At 38.1% G+C, this 16,616-nt stretch overlaps 1 protein-coding gene across 5 annotated transcripts in view; it reads left to right on the top strand.

Annotated features, from left to right (window-relative positions):
• The window catches only part of ZRANB1 (zinc finger RANBP2-type containing 1), a 107,703-nt gene that overhangs the window by 73,802 nt on the left and 17,285 nt on the right, over positions 1-16,616 (top strand). For all 5 annotated transcript variants that reach the window (XM_074232212.1, XM_074232213.1, XM_074232209.1 and 2 more), the window contains exon 2: positions 2,590-3,440. In XM_074232212.1, coding sequence (XP_074088313.1) covers positions 2,627-3,440 — 814 coding nt within the window. In that variant the 5' untranslated portion in view covers positions 2,590-2,626. The remainder of the gene's footprint in view (positions 1-2,589; positions 3,441-16,616) is intronic.

The raw sequence follows: 16,616 nt of genomic DNA, 5'->3' as shown, positions 1-16,616 counted from the left end.
TCAGAGTGTAGACCCAGTAGTGATTTTACTAGATCAAAGGGTATGCATATTTTTCTTGTCCTTTGGGCATAATTCCAAATTGCTCTCCATAAAGGTTGGATGAGTTTATTTTTTAATTTCTGACTGATTCTGAAGCCATCTCTTAAAAATTTTTTTTTCTCAATTACATGTAAAGATAATTTTTAGCATTTGATTTTTAAATTTTTGAGTTCCAAATCCTCTTCCTTCCTCCCTTCCTATGCCCCTCCTTCTGAAGGCAAGAGGTTTGATATAGATTATGCATGTGTAGTTAGAAATAATCTTTTCAATAGTGAATATTTGAGAAATGGGGGCCAAGGAAAGGACTCAGATACTTCCATACTAAATTCTGATTAATACTCTGGTAAAAAACGGTGAGCAAAGAATTGCTCTGCTTGTCTCTAACACTAGCTGCCTCCCCAGCCATAAACTGGTGACAGAAGGTGGGGGGGTCCAGGAAGAGATTTAAAGGGCTCAAGGTCATATATAGGTTCACAGATTGAAAACTGTCATCTTGTCCAACCTCCAACTCAGTAAGTAGCAAGAAGACTTACACTGGGTTGTCATTACATTTTATGGTTTAAAAAGTTCATTAAATACTTTATATCTGTTCATTTTTTCAATCAGCTTTGTGAGATAGGGTAATGGAGGTATTGACCTCATCCCATTCCATGGATGAGGAAAGAACTAAGGCTTATATAATGATTTTACTTAAGTGGCATGGAAAGGTAAGTGGGCATAGTAATCAAGGTCTTTTGACTGAAAATTCAGTGGTTTTTTTTCATTGCATAATTAATTGTCACTCTCCTTAAAAATGAAAGTTTTTCATTGCTGTGACCTCCTTTTTTTTTAAATACAAGATTGATTATGTTACCCAGTTGTTAAAGGATTTATGATTTTAAAGTTGGAAATTCTCCATTGATGAATATTATAAATTAGTAGAATTGCTATAGTTTAAATGTTTACTTAACCTCCTTTGGACATTCTGGTAATAGGGCTCGTCTGATTTATTTGAACTAATTCTTGGACATAGACCCTTATTTAAGTGAAGCCTTTCCAGCATGGGAGGACCTGCTAGAGTTTGTATTCCCCTTAGAGAATCCAGAATCTTGTTTCTAGGTCATTATGAAGCACCGGAGTAGAACTTTAGAAGATTGAATGTGTTTTAAAAATACTTAGAACAACTAGATTTTCAACTGTTTATAGTGATTATCAGTAAGTTTAGGAAAGTGACACCAAGGTTGATTATCACAGTGAAAGTCAGCTCCCCAAGTGCTCAGTAAGCAGTTTTCTGTCCATGGGAAGGTTTGCTCTCAGATACTTTGTTCCTGAGCTTAGTTATTAGTAGAAAGTTTGCAGAGGATTAGGGAGCCCTATCTCAGATTTTACAATCCTACTAAATGAATGGCAGAGAATCACATTCTCATCTTAACTGCCTCATTTTACTGCTGAGGCCCATTTTTCTAGTCCTTCTAATTGAAGAAATAGTGAATTATCTCTATTACAGTATATCTCCTTAGCAATACTTGCAAGTGTGTTAGACAAGTCAGTGGTTGCTGGATTGAATTGAACTGAAGAAATAATAGAATTTTGCATCTTTGGTATTTGATCTAGAACACACTGAATAGTATTTCAGTTATTGGGAAATTAGAATCATGGTGGGGACTTTATACATAGCTCTCTTATCTATCTTTCCCTAGCTTCTGGCCTAATTTGCATCTAAGACTGTTTTGTGTGTGTGTGTGTGTGTGTTTATACTCTCTTTTTGAATCTACTTTTAATGCCTTTTCTCTTTATGTGAGAAATTGTAGTTTTAAAGAATTAAATGCTCAATGTAAAGCTGTAACTTCTGCAGTTTTTGTTTCATTATGAACTTTACAAGTAAGTATTTTAGGAATGGTGCTTTTGAAAGCACTAGAGGAAGAGCAGAATGCAAACTGTTCTTGGAAATTAAGGGAATCAGCCCAGCAGGGAATTGGCATATTAGTTTGATTCTGATCTGGGAAGCTTTAGGAACTGTTGCCCTTCTAAAATATTTCCAAGAGCTGTTACCTGGATATAAAGAAAATCTAATTGGAAAAAAAAGGAATTTCATTTGATAATTTGGAGAAAGGTTTTTCTGTTTCTGGCATTGTTGGGATTTTTGTCATCTTTATTTTCTACTCCATGATTTCTATTTGGAAAATCTACTCCATGATTGCTTTTTGGAAATGCAAAATTGTGTCTTGATGGAAAACTGTTCTTCTTTGGCATATTCCCTTTTAAAACCATTCCTTCTTCTTATGTAGTTTCTAGTGAAAATTCCTCTTCTGGGAATATTTCCTTTCTTCCTTTTTCAGTACCTATCCATAGTTTTTGAAATATAACTTTTATTACATTTGGAGCCAAAACTTTCCTCCTAGCACTTACCTAAAATTTCATAACTGAAAAGGGAGGTAGTTCTTTTTTTATACAAATTTAAAAAAAAAATCATTATTTTCTTGAGATATCTGTAACTTGTCACTGTCTTTTCAAAGATGAAATTGTTTTGCAATCATTATTCCTTAATAACCATATCCTAATTATTTATAGCTTCCTGCCTGACATAATTCACTTCAAGAAGTGCACAATGTCAGAACGTGGAATTAAATGGGCCTGTGAGTATTGTACATATGAAAATTGGCCGTCTGCAATCAAGTGCACCATGTGTCGGGCCCAGAGACCCAGTGGAACAATCATTACTGAGGATCCCTTTAAGAGCGGCTCAAGTGACGTTGGTCGAGACTGGGACCCTTCTGTTACTGAAGGCGGAAGCAGCCCTTTGATATGTCCAGATTCCAGTGCCCGGCCAAGAGTTAAGTCCTCCTACACTGTGGAGAATGCAAATAAGTGGTCCTGCCACATGTGCACCTATTTGAACTGGCCCAGAGCAATCAGATGTACCCAATGTTTGTCCCAGCGGAGGACCAGGAGTCCCACAGAATCTCCGCAGTCCTCAGGATCCGGCTCCAAGCCAGCCCCTTTTACAGTTGATCCTTGTGAGGAGTACAATGATAGAAATAAACTGAACACAAGGACACAGCATTGGACTTGTTCTGTTTGCACATATGAAAATTGTGCCAAGGCTAGAAAGTGTGTGGTTTGTGATCATCCCAGACCTAATAATATCGAAGCTATTGAACTGGCTGAAACAGAAGAGGCTTCTTCACTAATCAATGAACAAGACCGCACCCGGTGGAGAGGAAGCTGCAGTGGGGGAAACAGCCAGAGGAGGTCCCCTCCTACCCCTCAGCGGGACTCTGAGATGAACATGGATTTTCAGAGAATTGAATTAGCTGGTGCTGTTGGCAGCAAAGAGGAGCTTGAAGTCGACTTCAAAAAGCTAAAGCAAATTAAAAACAGAATGAAGAAGACTGATTGGTTATTCCTCAATGCTTGCGTGGGTAAGTGCCTGTTTCTGTATTATTTGCATGGCCAGAGAGAGAGGAAAGAGAGAGGAAGAGAAAAGTTGGGGAAAAGGAGGTGGGCAGGGAAGGGGAAGAGGGACAGAGGGAGGGAGGAAGAATAGAAGGGGCATTAAAATTGGCAGGTCAGTGTTCCCCATGGATCTGTTTTCTTCAGCACTCTGCCCTCATTAATGATGTGCATGTACTGTTACCTAGTCTGCTCCTTGCTTTCCCTAGCTTCAATGGACCTGCAACTTCCCCAGTATACTTTATCATAATTTATTTTTAATTTCTTGTTGAAATACATTTTTAAGAGGAAGCTTTTTTTAAACAAGCCACTGTCAAATGTGTACCTTTGTTCAAAGATGCTACGTTGTTTACTCTAACAAGATGTGACTGGGGAATGGCCCAGCAGCAAGTTTGGGAGTGTTTGTAAATAGTCTGAGCATCTTGGGATGATAGAAGCTTTAGTCAGTGGTTAAAAATAACATAAAAATGTGTGGTTCAGAGGTGGTGTATGCATAATGCTGACTTTAAAGATGCTGCTGCTGTTAATATAATAGCAGTGTCCTATTGTAAATATTTACAAGCTTGAGGAAATGACTTTTTTATGACTATTTGATTCCAGAAAATCAAATTCCTATTTGTGCTTTGTTCTTCCTAAGGCATATATTGATCCCAACTACTAGCTCAGAGCTGTTAAAAGAAAAATAAATTAGGGGCGGCAGGTGGCACAGTGGATAGAGTACCGGCCCTGGAGTCAGGAGTACCTGAGTTCAAATCTGGCCTCAAGACACTTAATAATTACCTAGCTGTGTGGCCTTGGGCAAGCCATTTAACCCCGTTTGCCTTGCAAAAATCTAAAAAAAAAAAAAAAGAAAAGAAAAGAAAAATAAATTAAGAAAGCAGAACTTTCTTCATTCTTGACCTTGTGACTTCTTGGTGATGAAATCTCACAACTACAAATACTTGAGTCTTAGGACTCAATTTTTTTTTAGGTTTTATTTATTTATTTTTTTGCAAGGCAGTGGGGTTAAGTGGCTTGCCCAAGGCCACACAGCTAGGTAATTATTAAATGTTTGAGGCCGGATTTGAACCCAGGTACTCCTGACTCCAAGGCCGGTGCTCTATCCACTGCACCACCTAGTCGCCCAGGACTCAATTTGGAGTAGAATTTTACAGCATAAATTGTTCTGGGTAGAGGTGTCTTCTTTTGGAAGTTTTTTTTTTTTTTTTGGAAACTCCATTTTGCATGTAAAGTGAAAGAATTTTTTTTAAAATAATTTTTTAGATAGTCTTTTTCTAGGCCCAATTTCTTTATTGTTTAATTCTGTATCTATATTTTTTAAGAATGGGAAAGATGGCACAATTTAATATATGTTGAGTAATACACATTTGGAGATATTTTAGGGTTTTTAATATGCTAGCTTTTGACTTGAAAGAATAGACCTTTCAATGAGTTTGGGGCACAAAAAGTAACTAATGGGATCCTTCTTTTCCATTTATCTCTGCTACTCCCTCATGTCATTGAGGTGTTTTCTTTGAAACTTCATCAGGAGACACTGTACTTATAGATAAACTTTAAAATATACTGTTACTCACTTACCTTTTATGACAAAACAAATGATGTACAAATTGGGGCAGTTCGATGATACAGTGAAAAGAGCACTGGCCTTGGAGACCTGAGTTCTAATGTGGCCGCAGACCCTTGACTCTTACTATGTGACCTTAGCCAACTCACTTCACCCTCATTGCCTCGCATCCAGGGCCATCTCCAGTCTGGCCCCTGGACCCAGGTGGCTCCGGAGGAGAAAGTAAGGCTGGTGACTTAGCACAGCCCCCCTCCCTCAAATCCAGTTCACGTGCTTGTCATGGCCTCACCTTGACATCATGGTCTTCTTTGAGAACAAAGGACAAATATCATCATCATCATTATCATCATCATCACCTTTTATAGTAATCTTGATAAATCCTCTTCATAGTTGCTAATGATTTTTTCATGCTTATGCATATAGACTTACAAATGGAAATTAACTGAGCTCTATAACTATATTGTTTTCCTGAAACATGGAAACCAAAAGATGTACCTGTTTCTCTGCCTGCTTCTAGTGCCCCCATCCTCCTTAAGCCACCTTGGTATTCTTGCCAAAGTCCTGTATCAGACTCTGGAAAGCTTCTTGTAGGGTTTTAGCCTCCCCCAGGATGGTGGATGGGTCTTTGAATCCCTGGGACTTCTGTTCTTGGCTTCTGTCTCTGATATTTAGTTGTGTGCTTGGTGGTTTGGGGGTTTTGACTTGTCATTCAGCAGATATTTTTGACCACCTGTCATAATGCTGAGTTCTGAGCATATCCAAGAAAAAGAAAATGGTTCTTATTTAATTGGTACTGACATCTCTATTCTTGCTTAATCCATTTCATAGACAGTTTATTTACACCATAATTGGCTTAAGCAGAGGACTTTAAGGAATCCCAGTAGAAAAGAAGGTTGAAATAGATATTAAAAAATCCACAGTAATTTGTCTTCTGCTTTTGTGCCACTTTTATGCTCTGTGGGCTCACTGTTGGGTGGGGGTACTTCTTGCTCTGGGGTGGGGAGATATGCTCTTCCAAGCTTAAATCTCATCTTACTGTTTACTGCCAGTCATTTCACCTCCCTAGCCAGGCTCCAATTTCCTCATTTGTTAGGCAGAAGAATACTTTCCCAGGTCTGTTGTCTATAAATGTAGCTGTTGTTTTTATGAATCCTCTCCTAAATGATGGCAGTGGAACTTGTAAATCTTGGGTCATGAAAAACAGTTTTTCTAGAGTCCAAGCATCAGTGTTTGAGGGAAGCTCAGGTGGTGACAGTCATTAGAGACACTGTCTCATCAGATGGTAGAAACTAGATGATCATTATACTTAAGAAATTTAGAATTTAAGCTTACAGGGTTGAGCAATTTCTTTCCTTTTTAACCAAAGATGTAAAATGTGACTGTAGTCTACATTTTTCAAGTAAAGTGAAAATTTGTATCCTACATGATGAATGGCCACTTAAAGATGCATCCCAGATCATAGGACTATATCTTGACTTATAGTAAAGGATTAAACTTCAAATCATATTTCTGTAACAACAGTCTGTGATGGCCACTATCCTTTTTGAGATCGTATTTCTTCATCAACTCCTGTAACATTAAGTGGCCCAACCTAGGTGGCCATCTTAGCTTATACTCAGGATCAAGTCATTTACAGTTAGAATTGGAAAAAGGGTAGAGAGCTTTCAGATGATCCCCAAAACAAAATATTCTGTGGATATTAAATCTTGCTAAATAGTCATGCTCTCACTAACTCCCAGTGTCTCACTTTTGTTCATTATAGAATCATACATATAGAGCTGAGTAACCTGTAAAACACATCGTTAATTGTGTGTGTGTGTGTGTGTGTGTGTGTGTGTATTTTCTCAGATTTTAAAATTAAAATATTTTTGTTTGCTTTCTATTTGATTTCCTAGAAGGTTTTTCCCCCACCGTGGGCCTGTACTGATTATCTCAGCCAATATAAAGTATCATGTTACTTTGACATTTTCGCAGTGTTGAAAGTTGGAAATCTTAACTCCAGGCTTGTAAGTTTAAAAAAAGTTTTTATGAATGACTATTTTTAGTCCACAGTTGGTTTCCATGATCAAATTAGGTGTTCTATTTTATGGTGATTCTGAGAAGCAGCCCACAGACTTCATCAGATTGCCAAAGGGGTCCAGGACATAAAAGATTAACAGAATCTCTGTCCTTTGTAGGTGTTAATAGTGGTTTCAGTTGATATTTAGGGAGATTGATGAGTAGAAAGGCTAAGTGGCTGGCTGCCTTAGGGCTTGTCCTGAGAGATGTGGAAGAGAGGCATCTCGGAGTTGAGATTCCACTAGGAAGCCCTATGTGTCCCACACTTTCTCCCATACAGCTCAGCAGCTTAGTTTAGGTGTGTGTTCCAGATAATACCTTCTACTCACATTGCTCAGTCTTTTGTTCTTCTCTTGGGGCTTTGTTGCTCCCGGTTCTCTCCATGCATGTTTTGCCAGCCTTGCTTTGATGTCAGTTTTCAGTTTGGCTGTGGAACTCATCATAATGGTCTTATCTACTGAAATTGTTCTGCCAGGTAACCCTTCAGTGTCCATGTCCACAACCTCACTGTCCTGGGACCTAGTTTGTTATCCTATTGAATCTTAATCATAGCTCTGATTAATTAACAAACACCAAGCCCTGGGGATACAAAAAGAGACAACTTCATGGCATTTATAGTCTAATGGAGGAGACAACATGCTAGCAAATAAACAAACAAATCTATGCATATATATAAAATATACAAAGCAAGCTATGCCATAGGACTGATTGGAAACAGTTAACAGAAGGAAGCACTGGAATGAAGAGAGATTGGGGGGGTCGCTTTCTGTAGAAATTGGGAATTTAATTGGTATTTAAAGGAAGCCAAGCGGAGGTCGGTGGTTGAAGCAGAGGAGAGAGAACATTTCAGGCATGGAGCACAACTAGAGAAAATGTCTACAGCCCAGAGATGGAGGGTCTTGTTCTAGAAACAGCCCAGAAGCCATGTCACTGAATCGTGTATGAAGACTGGAAAGGAAGAAGGGGGCTGTTATAAAGAGTTTTGACCACCAAATTGAGCATTTTGTGTTTGTTCTTAGAGGCAATAGGAGACTCCTGGAGTTTGAGTAGAGGTAGTGGTGGTGATGACCAGACATTTGGGAAAATCACTTTGATGGCTGAATGGAACAGTATTGTAGTGGGGAGAAACTAGAGGCAGACGGACAATTAGGTGCCTCTGTGCAGTAGAGTGCTGGACCTGAAAGCAGGAAGGTCTTCCTCAGTTATCTATGAACTGTGTGACCCTGGGCAAGTCACTTAGCCTTGTCTGCCTCAATTTCTCATCTACACAATAAACTGGAGAAGAAAATGGCAGGCCACTCCAATGTCACTACCAAGAAAACCCCAAAGAGGTCACAAAGTCACAAAGATTTTGACATGACTGAAAAACAACTGAATGTGGTATTGATGAAATTATTCTCAAAAGGGAGGTTAGATGGTTGGGGCAGGCTTAACTAAGTTATGGTTGTTTAAAGCAAAAGGCTTTATTTGTTTGTTCGAGACTAAAACTGGAAAGACACTAAGAATTTCTGAGTGGCTCACTCTATTGTTAAAACTACAAAAAGACCTTATACCATATGCAACTTTTTAGATCTTGCTATTTATTTTTAATTTAATTAGAATTTTTCACTATGCTTGTTTCTTATTCTTGAAAAAGCTGTTGAATTGCCCTTGAGATATCAGGGTTATTAGAATGAGATTGCATCTGGTAAAAGGAAAGCATAAAAAAAAAAAAGGAAACAAAGAAAGAGTGTAGAGATTTGGAATGATGTGCAAATGTTGGACGTAGTTCCAAATTTCATTTCTTCTGATATCTTGAAAAATAACACTTTAAGATGGGACCTGGGACCTGGAACTTGGGAATGACAGACTTGTAGGTGAGGACACTTCTCTACTGATGCACATGGGCACCTTCTCTGGCTCTTACACTTCTGGAGGGACCCAGAACATGGCATGAAGTGACTTACCCAGGGTCACACATCTGCTAGGTATCACGAGGGCAGCCTTGACCCTGGGCCTTGGTGACCCTGAGACCAACTCTCTCCTATGTCTACTGCTTCTCAAAAATAGGGTAGTATTTGAGGGAAATAAGATGTTGAATATATTTACTGTCTAATTTAATGCTGTTATAACCCCATACAGTTGGATATCATTTCAAATGATCATTTACTCATAATTAAGTTATTAGTTCGAAAGGGAATATATTGGGAAAGTGGGGGGAGGAGTACTTGACCAGGGGTGGACTGCTGTCTAGTTAGACAGGTGATCTGCCTGCCCTAGACCTTCCTTCTCAAAGAGAAGCCTCTTTGCCCCCACCCTCTCTAGCCAGAGAGATGGAGGGGCCTATGGGGCAGAGGGGATGGAGTTGCTGTGGGAATCAGGCTTCAGTTTCTGGAGATCTGTTGAAGTCCACGTGGGAACTTGGTATTCTAATATTTTAGATAGGGGGTGGGGGGAGTTCCAGCTTAAAACAAAGCTTCCCATGTGTGACATATGTCTTAGCAGATTTGAAATAATACCTGGAAACACAAATGACTTTTATTTCTCTTCTGAGAGTCTTCAGCAAACACCTATGAGGGACTAGCAAATCATTGTTTTCCATTCTTTCCCAGTTATTTAATTGTAAAGTTGGTGAGCCTTCCATCCTGTGAAGCTTTTGAAATCATTTCCCAGTTAAACCAAGGGGAAAATGAGTCTCGAAATCATCTTGCCTCTTCAGGCTTCATTGATGCTGGCAGCAGAAGTAGAGCTTCTTTTCCTTTCAGACTGCCCCGGCAGCTGAGGCGTGCCTGAATCATGGGGCGGCCTTGCTAGAAGATGGGGATGGGGACTGGGTGCACCTGGATGAAGGTTTCTGAAAGTTTTCTTTTTAAAAAAGTTTAAATTATAATTTGTCTCAAATTTTCTTTTTTCACTTCTTGCTCTTACCCCACTGTATCCATATCATCTGTGATCCTTCAGATCAGATCTTTTGCCAAAGAACTTTTGGCAGGAATCAGTGGGAAGAGTTTGGGAGAATTTTTGATGGATACCTCGTCTAATGACAATCAGAAGATAGTCATTTTAGCAGCAGCTATTATTAAGCCATTCCTATGTGGAAGTACTAGAAGAAGTGCTGGGATTACAAAGACAAACACAAAAATGAAGCTGTCCCAGCCTTTCAGGATTTTCCATTGTCCTTCCTGGCTCCTTTCCTCTGAACGTCTGTTGAATTTTCTGTCTGGCTAGGGGATGCAGCCGGATGGGAACGTGGATAGAGTTCTGATCTGGAGTCGGGAAGACCCACTTTCTTGAGTTTAAATCTGGCCTCAGACACTCCTTGGCAAGTCACTCCACCCTATTTGTGGAGTGGTCTGCCATTAAATAAAATAGAACACCTAATTTGATCATGGGAACCAACTGTTGTTTGCCATTTCCTTCTCCAGCTCATTTTCCAGGGAGAAAAGAAAGGCAAGCAGATGAAGTGACTTGCCCAGGGTCAGACAGTTAGGAAGTATCTGAGGCCAGATTTGAACCAGCCTTCCTGACTCCAAGTCCAGTGTTCCATCCTCTGCAGCCTAAAGCTGCCCTGCTTTTATAGAAGATTTAATTAAATTAGGGTTTGCCTCACCACAGATATTATTGGCATACCTGTTTTTTGTCTTGTGTAAAGGGTTCTCATTGTTTTCTGTTTTCTTCCTTTTATCTTTATTTAAAAACACTTATCAAATCAAGTGCTCTTGAAGATTTTGCCACGTTGACTTGAAGAGTTTTTCCTTGAAAATCAGGCAGTATCCTTATAACAAAATCAAAAGGAAAAATGTAGAAATAACATTGAAAAAAGATACTGATGATAGGCCACTGGTTTTATGCTAACCAGATCTAGGAGGAGCAGGCTTTCCTATTTCAGATTGCTATGTTGAGAACAATCTGCTGAGTGACATATAAGGAGCTGAGAACTAAAAAAAAAAAATCTGTCATATATTTGGCACAGTCAGTTGAGGGAATCTTCAAGAGGTCGGTGTGTCATCACTCCTTCCTGTATGGGACTGGTCATCGTGATCTCTGTGGGGGAGGTATCAATATGACCACTTCACTGAGAAGGGCCTCAGGGGCTACAGCTTCAGAGACCCCTGCACCCCTGTACCCGACCTCTTCAAGTGCTACAAGCGCACAGCATGCAGCAACATAAGGGAGAGGGGTTGGAGTTAGCCATAGCAAAGAAAAATCTGAGAGCTCTTCTTGAACTTAGCTGTGGTCTTCAAGATGATCTTATCCACTGCCATCATGAAGATATTCACAAGAAGGTTTTTAGAGGAGTGTGATCCACAAGCTTATTTACAGATAACTATCTGGAGACCTTATAATTTACTTTCAGGTAATGGGCATCTTACCCTCTCAGACATGGCATAAGAGGAGAGGACATTTCTTCAGATGATCAGAATGTGACTTGGTCTGCTATACTTAGAATTAAGTTTGCGTATACATAACACTATGACACACTGAAACCTTGCTGCTAAATTGTAGATCGTCTTTCTTTTTTTCTTTTTTCCACCCCTGGAAGCACACCCCTGATGCTCTGGAAGTGATTCCAGTGTTTAAATGGCAACCATTTTATTTGGATAAAGACTGAATAATGGTTAAAGGTGTGGAGCTAGCCAAAAAAGGATCTGCCTTTAAGAGACAACTGTCTACTTTGAAGAAGAGGATTCAGACAGGAATAAAAAACAGGAAGTACGTGAAAGAAACTATTTTGAGCTCCCAAAGTTTTGGTATTAAGCATACAAATAAAGGTGACTTATAGTTTCTTCTAAATCTTGTCAGTTTAGCTATGAAGGTACTAAAAAACTCAGAAATCTGATGTTCCTGATTTTCAGAATGTTTCATGAAAGGTCATAATGACTTGAAACAAATGTCCTGTTGAGAAAAGCTGAGAAGCTGTTGCCTCTGCAGTGTGGGTTGGGGGAAAGACTTTTTTTTTTTTAACAGGGCCTAACACTAGCATGTGGTGGATTGGGATGAAAGGAATAGTTTATTTGGCCTTACTTGTCCATCATGCTCTTTAACATGTGAAATCATAGAGATGAACTCAGTAACTGTTTCTTGGCTTATAGATTTAAAAAAAACAGAAAAAGTAAAAACCGTGAGTGCTCTGCACCCTTCATTCTTCCTCTTTTCAAAGCATGTGTATTAAAATAGTTTATGTCATTAAATTGAATAAGCTAGGATAGGTCATGCTTCTCTGGCTAATTGACTGGAATTAGACTAGAATCCCTCCAAAGTTGGGGGTTTTAGCTGCTTTCAGCTTTGGATTAGGAATATTTTTATATTTGGTATTTAAAAGGTTGATTTTTTTAAATGCTTTCTCATTCCAATAGTTGATAGGGATGAGTTTAACATTAAAGTCTCATCTTGCCATTGGACTGTATGAAAAATGAAAACGAGAAGTAAATTTGTGGTGCTTTGCTCTATTTCTGGGTTTGTAGCTTCTTAAAAGCTATTTTCATATTTTCCTAAAAAAAATAAAGACTTTTGTTGCTGTTTAAAATGTTTTTAAATCATCTTTAAAGCTTTGCCCCCGGAGAGGCAAAAGGTGGCGCAGTGGATAGAACACCAGACCTGGAGTCAGCAGGACCTGAGTTGAAATCCGGCCTCAGACACTTAATAATTACCTAGCTGTGTGACCTTGGGCAAGTCACTTAACTCTGCCTCCTTAAATAAAATTTTTTTAAAAATCAGTTGCAATGTATCTCTGTAAATTTAACCTGAGACAGCATGCCACCTGTTTTATCTGAATTATAGCTGGGTAGCAGCATCACACAACAAAAAAGGACACCTGGATAGTGTTGATTTATATCTCCCTTTTTAACTTGGAAGGAGTTGATTGAATAGACGAAGAACTAAACTGTGGAGAAAAAACATCCTAGGGACATAGGCAACTCTGATTCTCTATCTACTATCTGCTAACCATGTGAAAGGACATTCTGAACATTACCACTTAAAACTAACTTTTCTTTTCAAGGGTTCCTGAAATTGTGCTCGCCGACTCCAGGCCCACCTTGACCCACAGCATAAAGCTTGCTGTGATGTCACAGCTACCATAGAACTCCAGTGTAAGGTGGAGCTGGCCCATTGTGGGCTCAGGTAAGTCCTAGATTTTTTTTACCATTTGGCATTCTTTTCAAAGTTAGTTACCATCATGATTTTATGCCATAAAGGAAAAAGAAAAGTTCCCACAAAACTTTGAAAATTGTGCCATATATGGGGGAAAAAATGTGTTACCTTTAAAACACCTGTGAGCCAGCTCCATGTTCTACGGAGTTCCATAGTAGCTGTGGTCTGAGTGGAGTCTTCCGGCAGTGGGAATTCTGACCTCAAGAAGATCAACATTTCAAGGAAATAAGGCCTAGTTGATAGACCATTTGCACATTCAGGCGTTTTCTTGTTCTTTAATAGCAATTTTAATGTATTGACTCATAATGATGGCTTTTTCCAATTCTGTAAATTCTGAATTTTTCTGCAGTTAATAGGGGCTAATAATGCCACTGGGTTCACACATTTCAATATATATACATTTAAATTCTGAACATTTTCAATTATGTTTGAGGCTGCTTTTCTATGGTCTCTTTTTTTGCCTGAGAATTCAAATTGCTTTTAATTCCTTCCCCCACCCCCATATTCTCTCAGTTTCCTCAGGAGATAGGTGGGGAAGATGAATGTAATAGAAATTTAAATACCTTTAATATGGAAACTTTTTAAGAAAGAAGAAAAGCTTCAGATGTTCTTGGATTGAATTTAGAATTTTGGTGCCTGAGGAAAAAACATACAGACCACTTTTTTGACTCTCTTACTAGAACTTTTTCATGTCCTTTGGGTAATTTTACCTTTGGAAAGTAGACCTTAAAAATATTTATACTTGTCTGTGAGATTGGAAATGGCCTTTTTTAGTATAGAAATTGGAAATAGTACTGGTATTTGGAGGAAATTGTTAGACCATTATCCATTAAGTATAATTTTTCCTCTCTAGCAGGCAGACTAACAGAATGAAATATGCAACATTTAAAAAATTAAGAATAAAATATATTTAAAAATTTTCAAACTCTAGTAAATAGCTTGATTGTGTAATATTCAAAATGTGCCTAGAGCTTCCAAATTGGTTCTAATAGGATTTGACCTTTGGCAAACTGTAGACTGAATTTGGACAGATTGTTTATTGATTTAATGTGTAGTCATAGATAACATTAAAACAGCCAGTAATGTGAAAAATATTTTGTTTGGCTTTGGAATTTATTTTTGTGACTTTTTATGTGGTATCTCATTTGTTGTGGAAGGGTTCAGATAAAGTCATCAGAGTATCTAAAGACTGATTCAGGGCTTTTGCCTTCCCTATTCTGCCTGTCCTCATTTTTTTGCCTCCTGAACATTTCATGTTGTATAGTATTAGACAAGGTCCTCCACCATACTGAGGTACTTCGTTCTTTTGCTGTGGTTTTTACTCCCAGGCTCTTGTCCTGTTCAAATAAGCAGACACCTGATTTGCCACTAGTATAGCAGAGTAGGAAGTATGTCAAAGCCAAGGTCCTAAAACCATATTTATTACCCCTGTTGTGCTTGCAGGCCTTTTTTTTTTCTTCTTTAGTGGGATGGGCAGGATTGTTTCATTTGTGTGTGTGTGTGTGTGTGTGTGTGTGTGTGTGTGTGTGTGTGTATGTATGCACACGCATGCACATGCTCACATAGTCATCGGTAAATGTACATCTTTGAAATAAGGTTGTAGATGTGAATGCCAAAATGAGGTTCTCCCATTAAAAGCTTAGTTACTAAGTGAGAAATAATAAAGGTGTCTCTTAGGACCTGAATACTAGAGGTCAGCAACAAAACCAACCCCCAAAGCAAACCAAAAATATCCAAGGAGATCATCTATCAGGAACAGGAAAATGGATGAGAAGAAATACCAGATTTGACTTTCTGTACTGCATTGCCTTGTGGCCTTTTTACCTCTGAGTAAACAATAGTCATATCACGTGGATTGTTCTTCATTGGGGAACTGGGGGCAGGAATTTGCAAGATCTTTGAATTTGTTTCCTAAAGTGTGCTTAATATTTCTTAAGTAACAAAAAAAAAAGTCTGCTAAGTTTAATGAAGCTAAAGTGTACTATAATCTAGGTTATAATACAGTAAAACTTAATTAATTTGGAAATTAATCATAAAAATCATCAGCTGGTATGTTTTTTTTCTTTGTGGAAAAAGGTGTTTCTAAGGAAATGGTATTAAAAAGATAGTAGTAGTAGTGATTTTGGGGGAAGGTAGCAGCAGGGCGGTGTCATATTTAGGTTAGTTCAAATTCCATAACTATTTTAAGCCATCTACCTGTGATTGTGTATAGTGTATAGTTTTATTCATATGAAACAAGAGATATAGCCTGTGCCCCTAAATAACTAGTCAACTATTTTAATGCACTTTTAAAAAACAATATTGGGCCTGAGATACAAACTATTGATGTTCTAATTAAATTCTCAACAATTTAGCAAATTCAGGAGAACTCTTGGAGTTTTTTGTGAACTTGAAAGTTTTTTTACAAAATTAGCAAAAATTTTCCACTAAAAGCCATGTTATATTCCCTCTGTTTGAGAGTTCTTAACCTGAATCCTGAGAATTTATTTTTAAAAATATTTTAATAATTGTATTTTCCTGTAATTGATTTCCTTTGTAATCCACATTGCTTTATTTTTATGCATTTTTAAAACATAGTTCTGAGAACAGGCCACAGACGTCACCAGACTGCCAGAGAAGTCCATGATCCAAAAAAAAAAAATAGTAAAGAAAAGAAAAAATGTTAAGAATCTCAGTGTCTGTGCCATTTTCCTGTTTACCAAATAAGATTCTTATGAGACCATACCCTTTGGAGCAGAAGGGTATATTAGAGATAATCCAGTATATCTTCATCCTTTTACAGAGAATATTTCTTAAAATGCCTTTTTAGGAAAACCTCCAGTTTTAGAATCACTTATAATATTGGGCTTCTAGTTGATAGACTTGGGCTTTTGTTCTGGAAGGGTTCAGATAAAGTCTGAACTTTTGTTACATCATGAACCTCTTGGACAGTCTGGTGAAGCCTGTTTTTTAAATGCAGAACATAAATCATAAGATGACAGAGGAAGCTAATTATACTGAAATATAATAGAAATGGAAAGAAGAGAAATTTTTTTAAAAAGTATTTATGGACCCCAGGATAAGAACTCCTAATTTAATGATCCAGTCTTATTGAAAATCTTCTGAGAAGTATGACTTTGAATGAGGCAGATCTGAGTTGAAATCCTGTCTCTTATAACACCTTGCTGTATGACTGTGGGCAAGTCATTCTAGCCTCTCTGAACCTCTGATTCCTTATCTGTAAAATAGGAATACTACAGCACCTCTCTCCCTAGGGGGTATTGGGAAACTCCAGTGAAATAATTTATGTAAATCTATAAATGTTATATGAAATTTAATCATTATTGCTCTAGTAGTTATTAGATATACTTAAAATTAGTTACATGAAAGATTGGACTATGATACTGTTATG

The sequence above is a fragment of the Macrotis lagotis genome, chromosome 4 (assembly GCF_037893015.1).
Source record: "Macrotis lagotis isolate mMagLag1 chromosome 4, bilby.v1.9.chrom.fasta, whole genome shotgun sequence".
Lineage (NCBI taxonomy): Eukaryota > Metazoa > Chordata > Mammalia > Peramelemorphia > Peramelidae > Macrotis > Macrotis lagotis.
The sequence above is the reverse complement of the archived record's forward strand: the minus strand, read 5'-3'. Positions and strand labels throughout refer to the sequence as shown.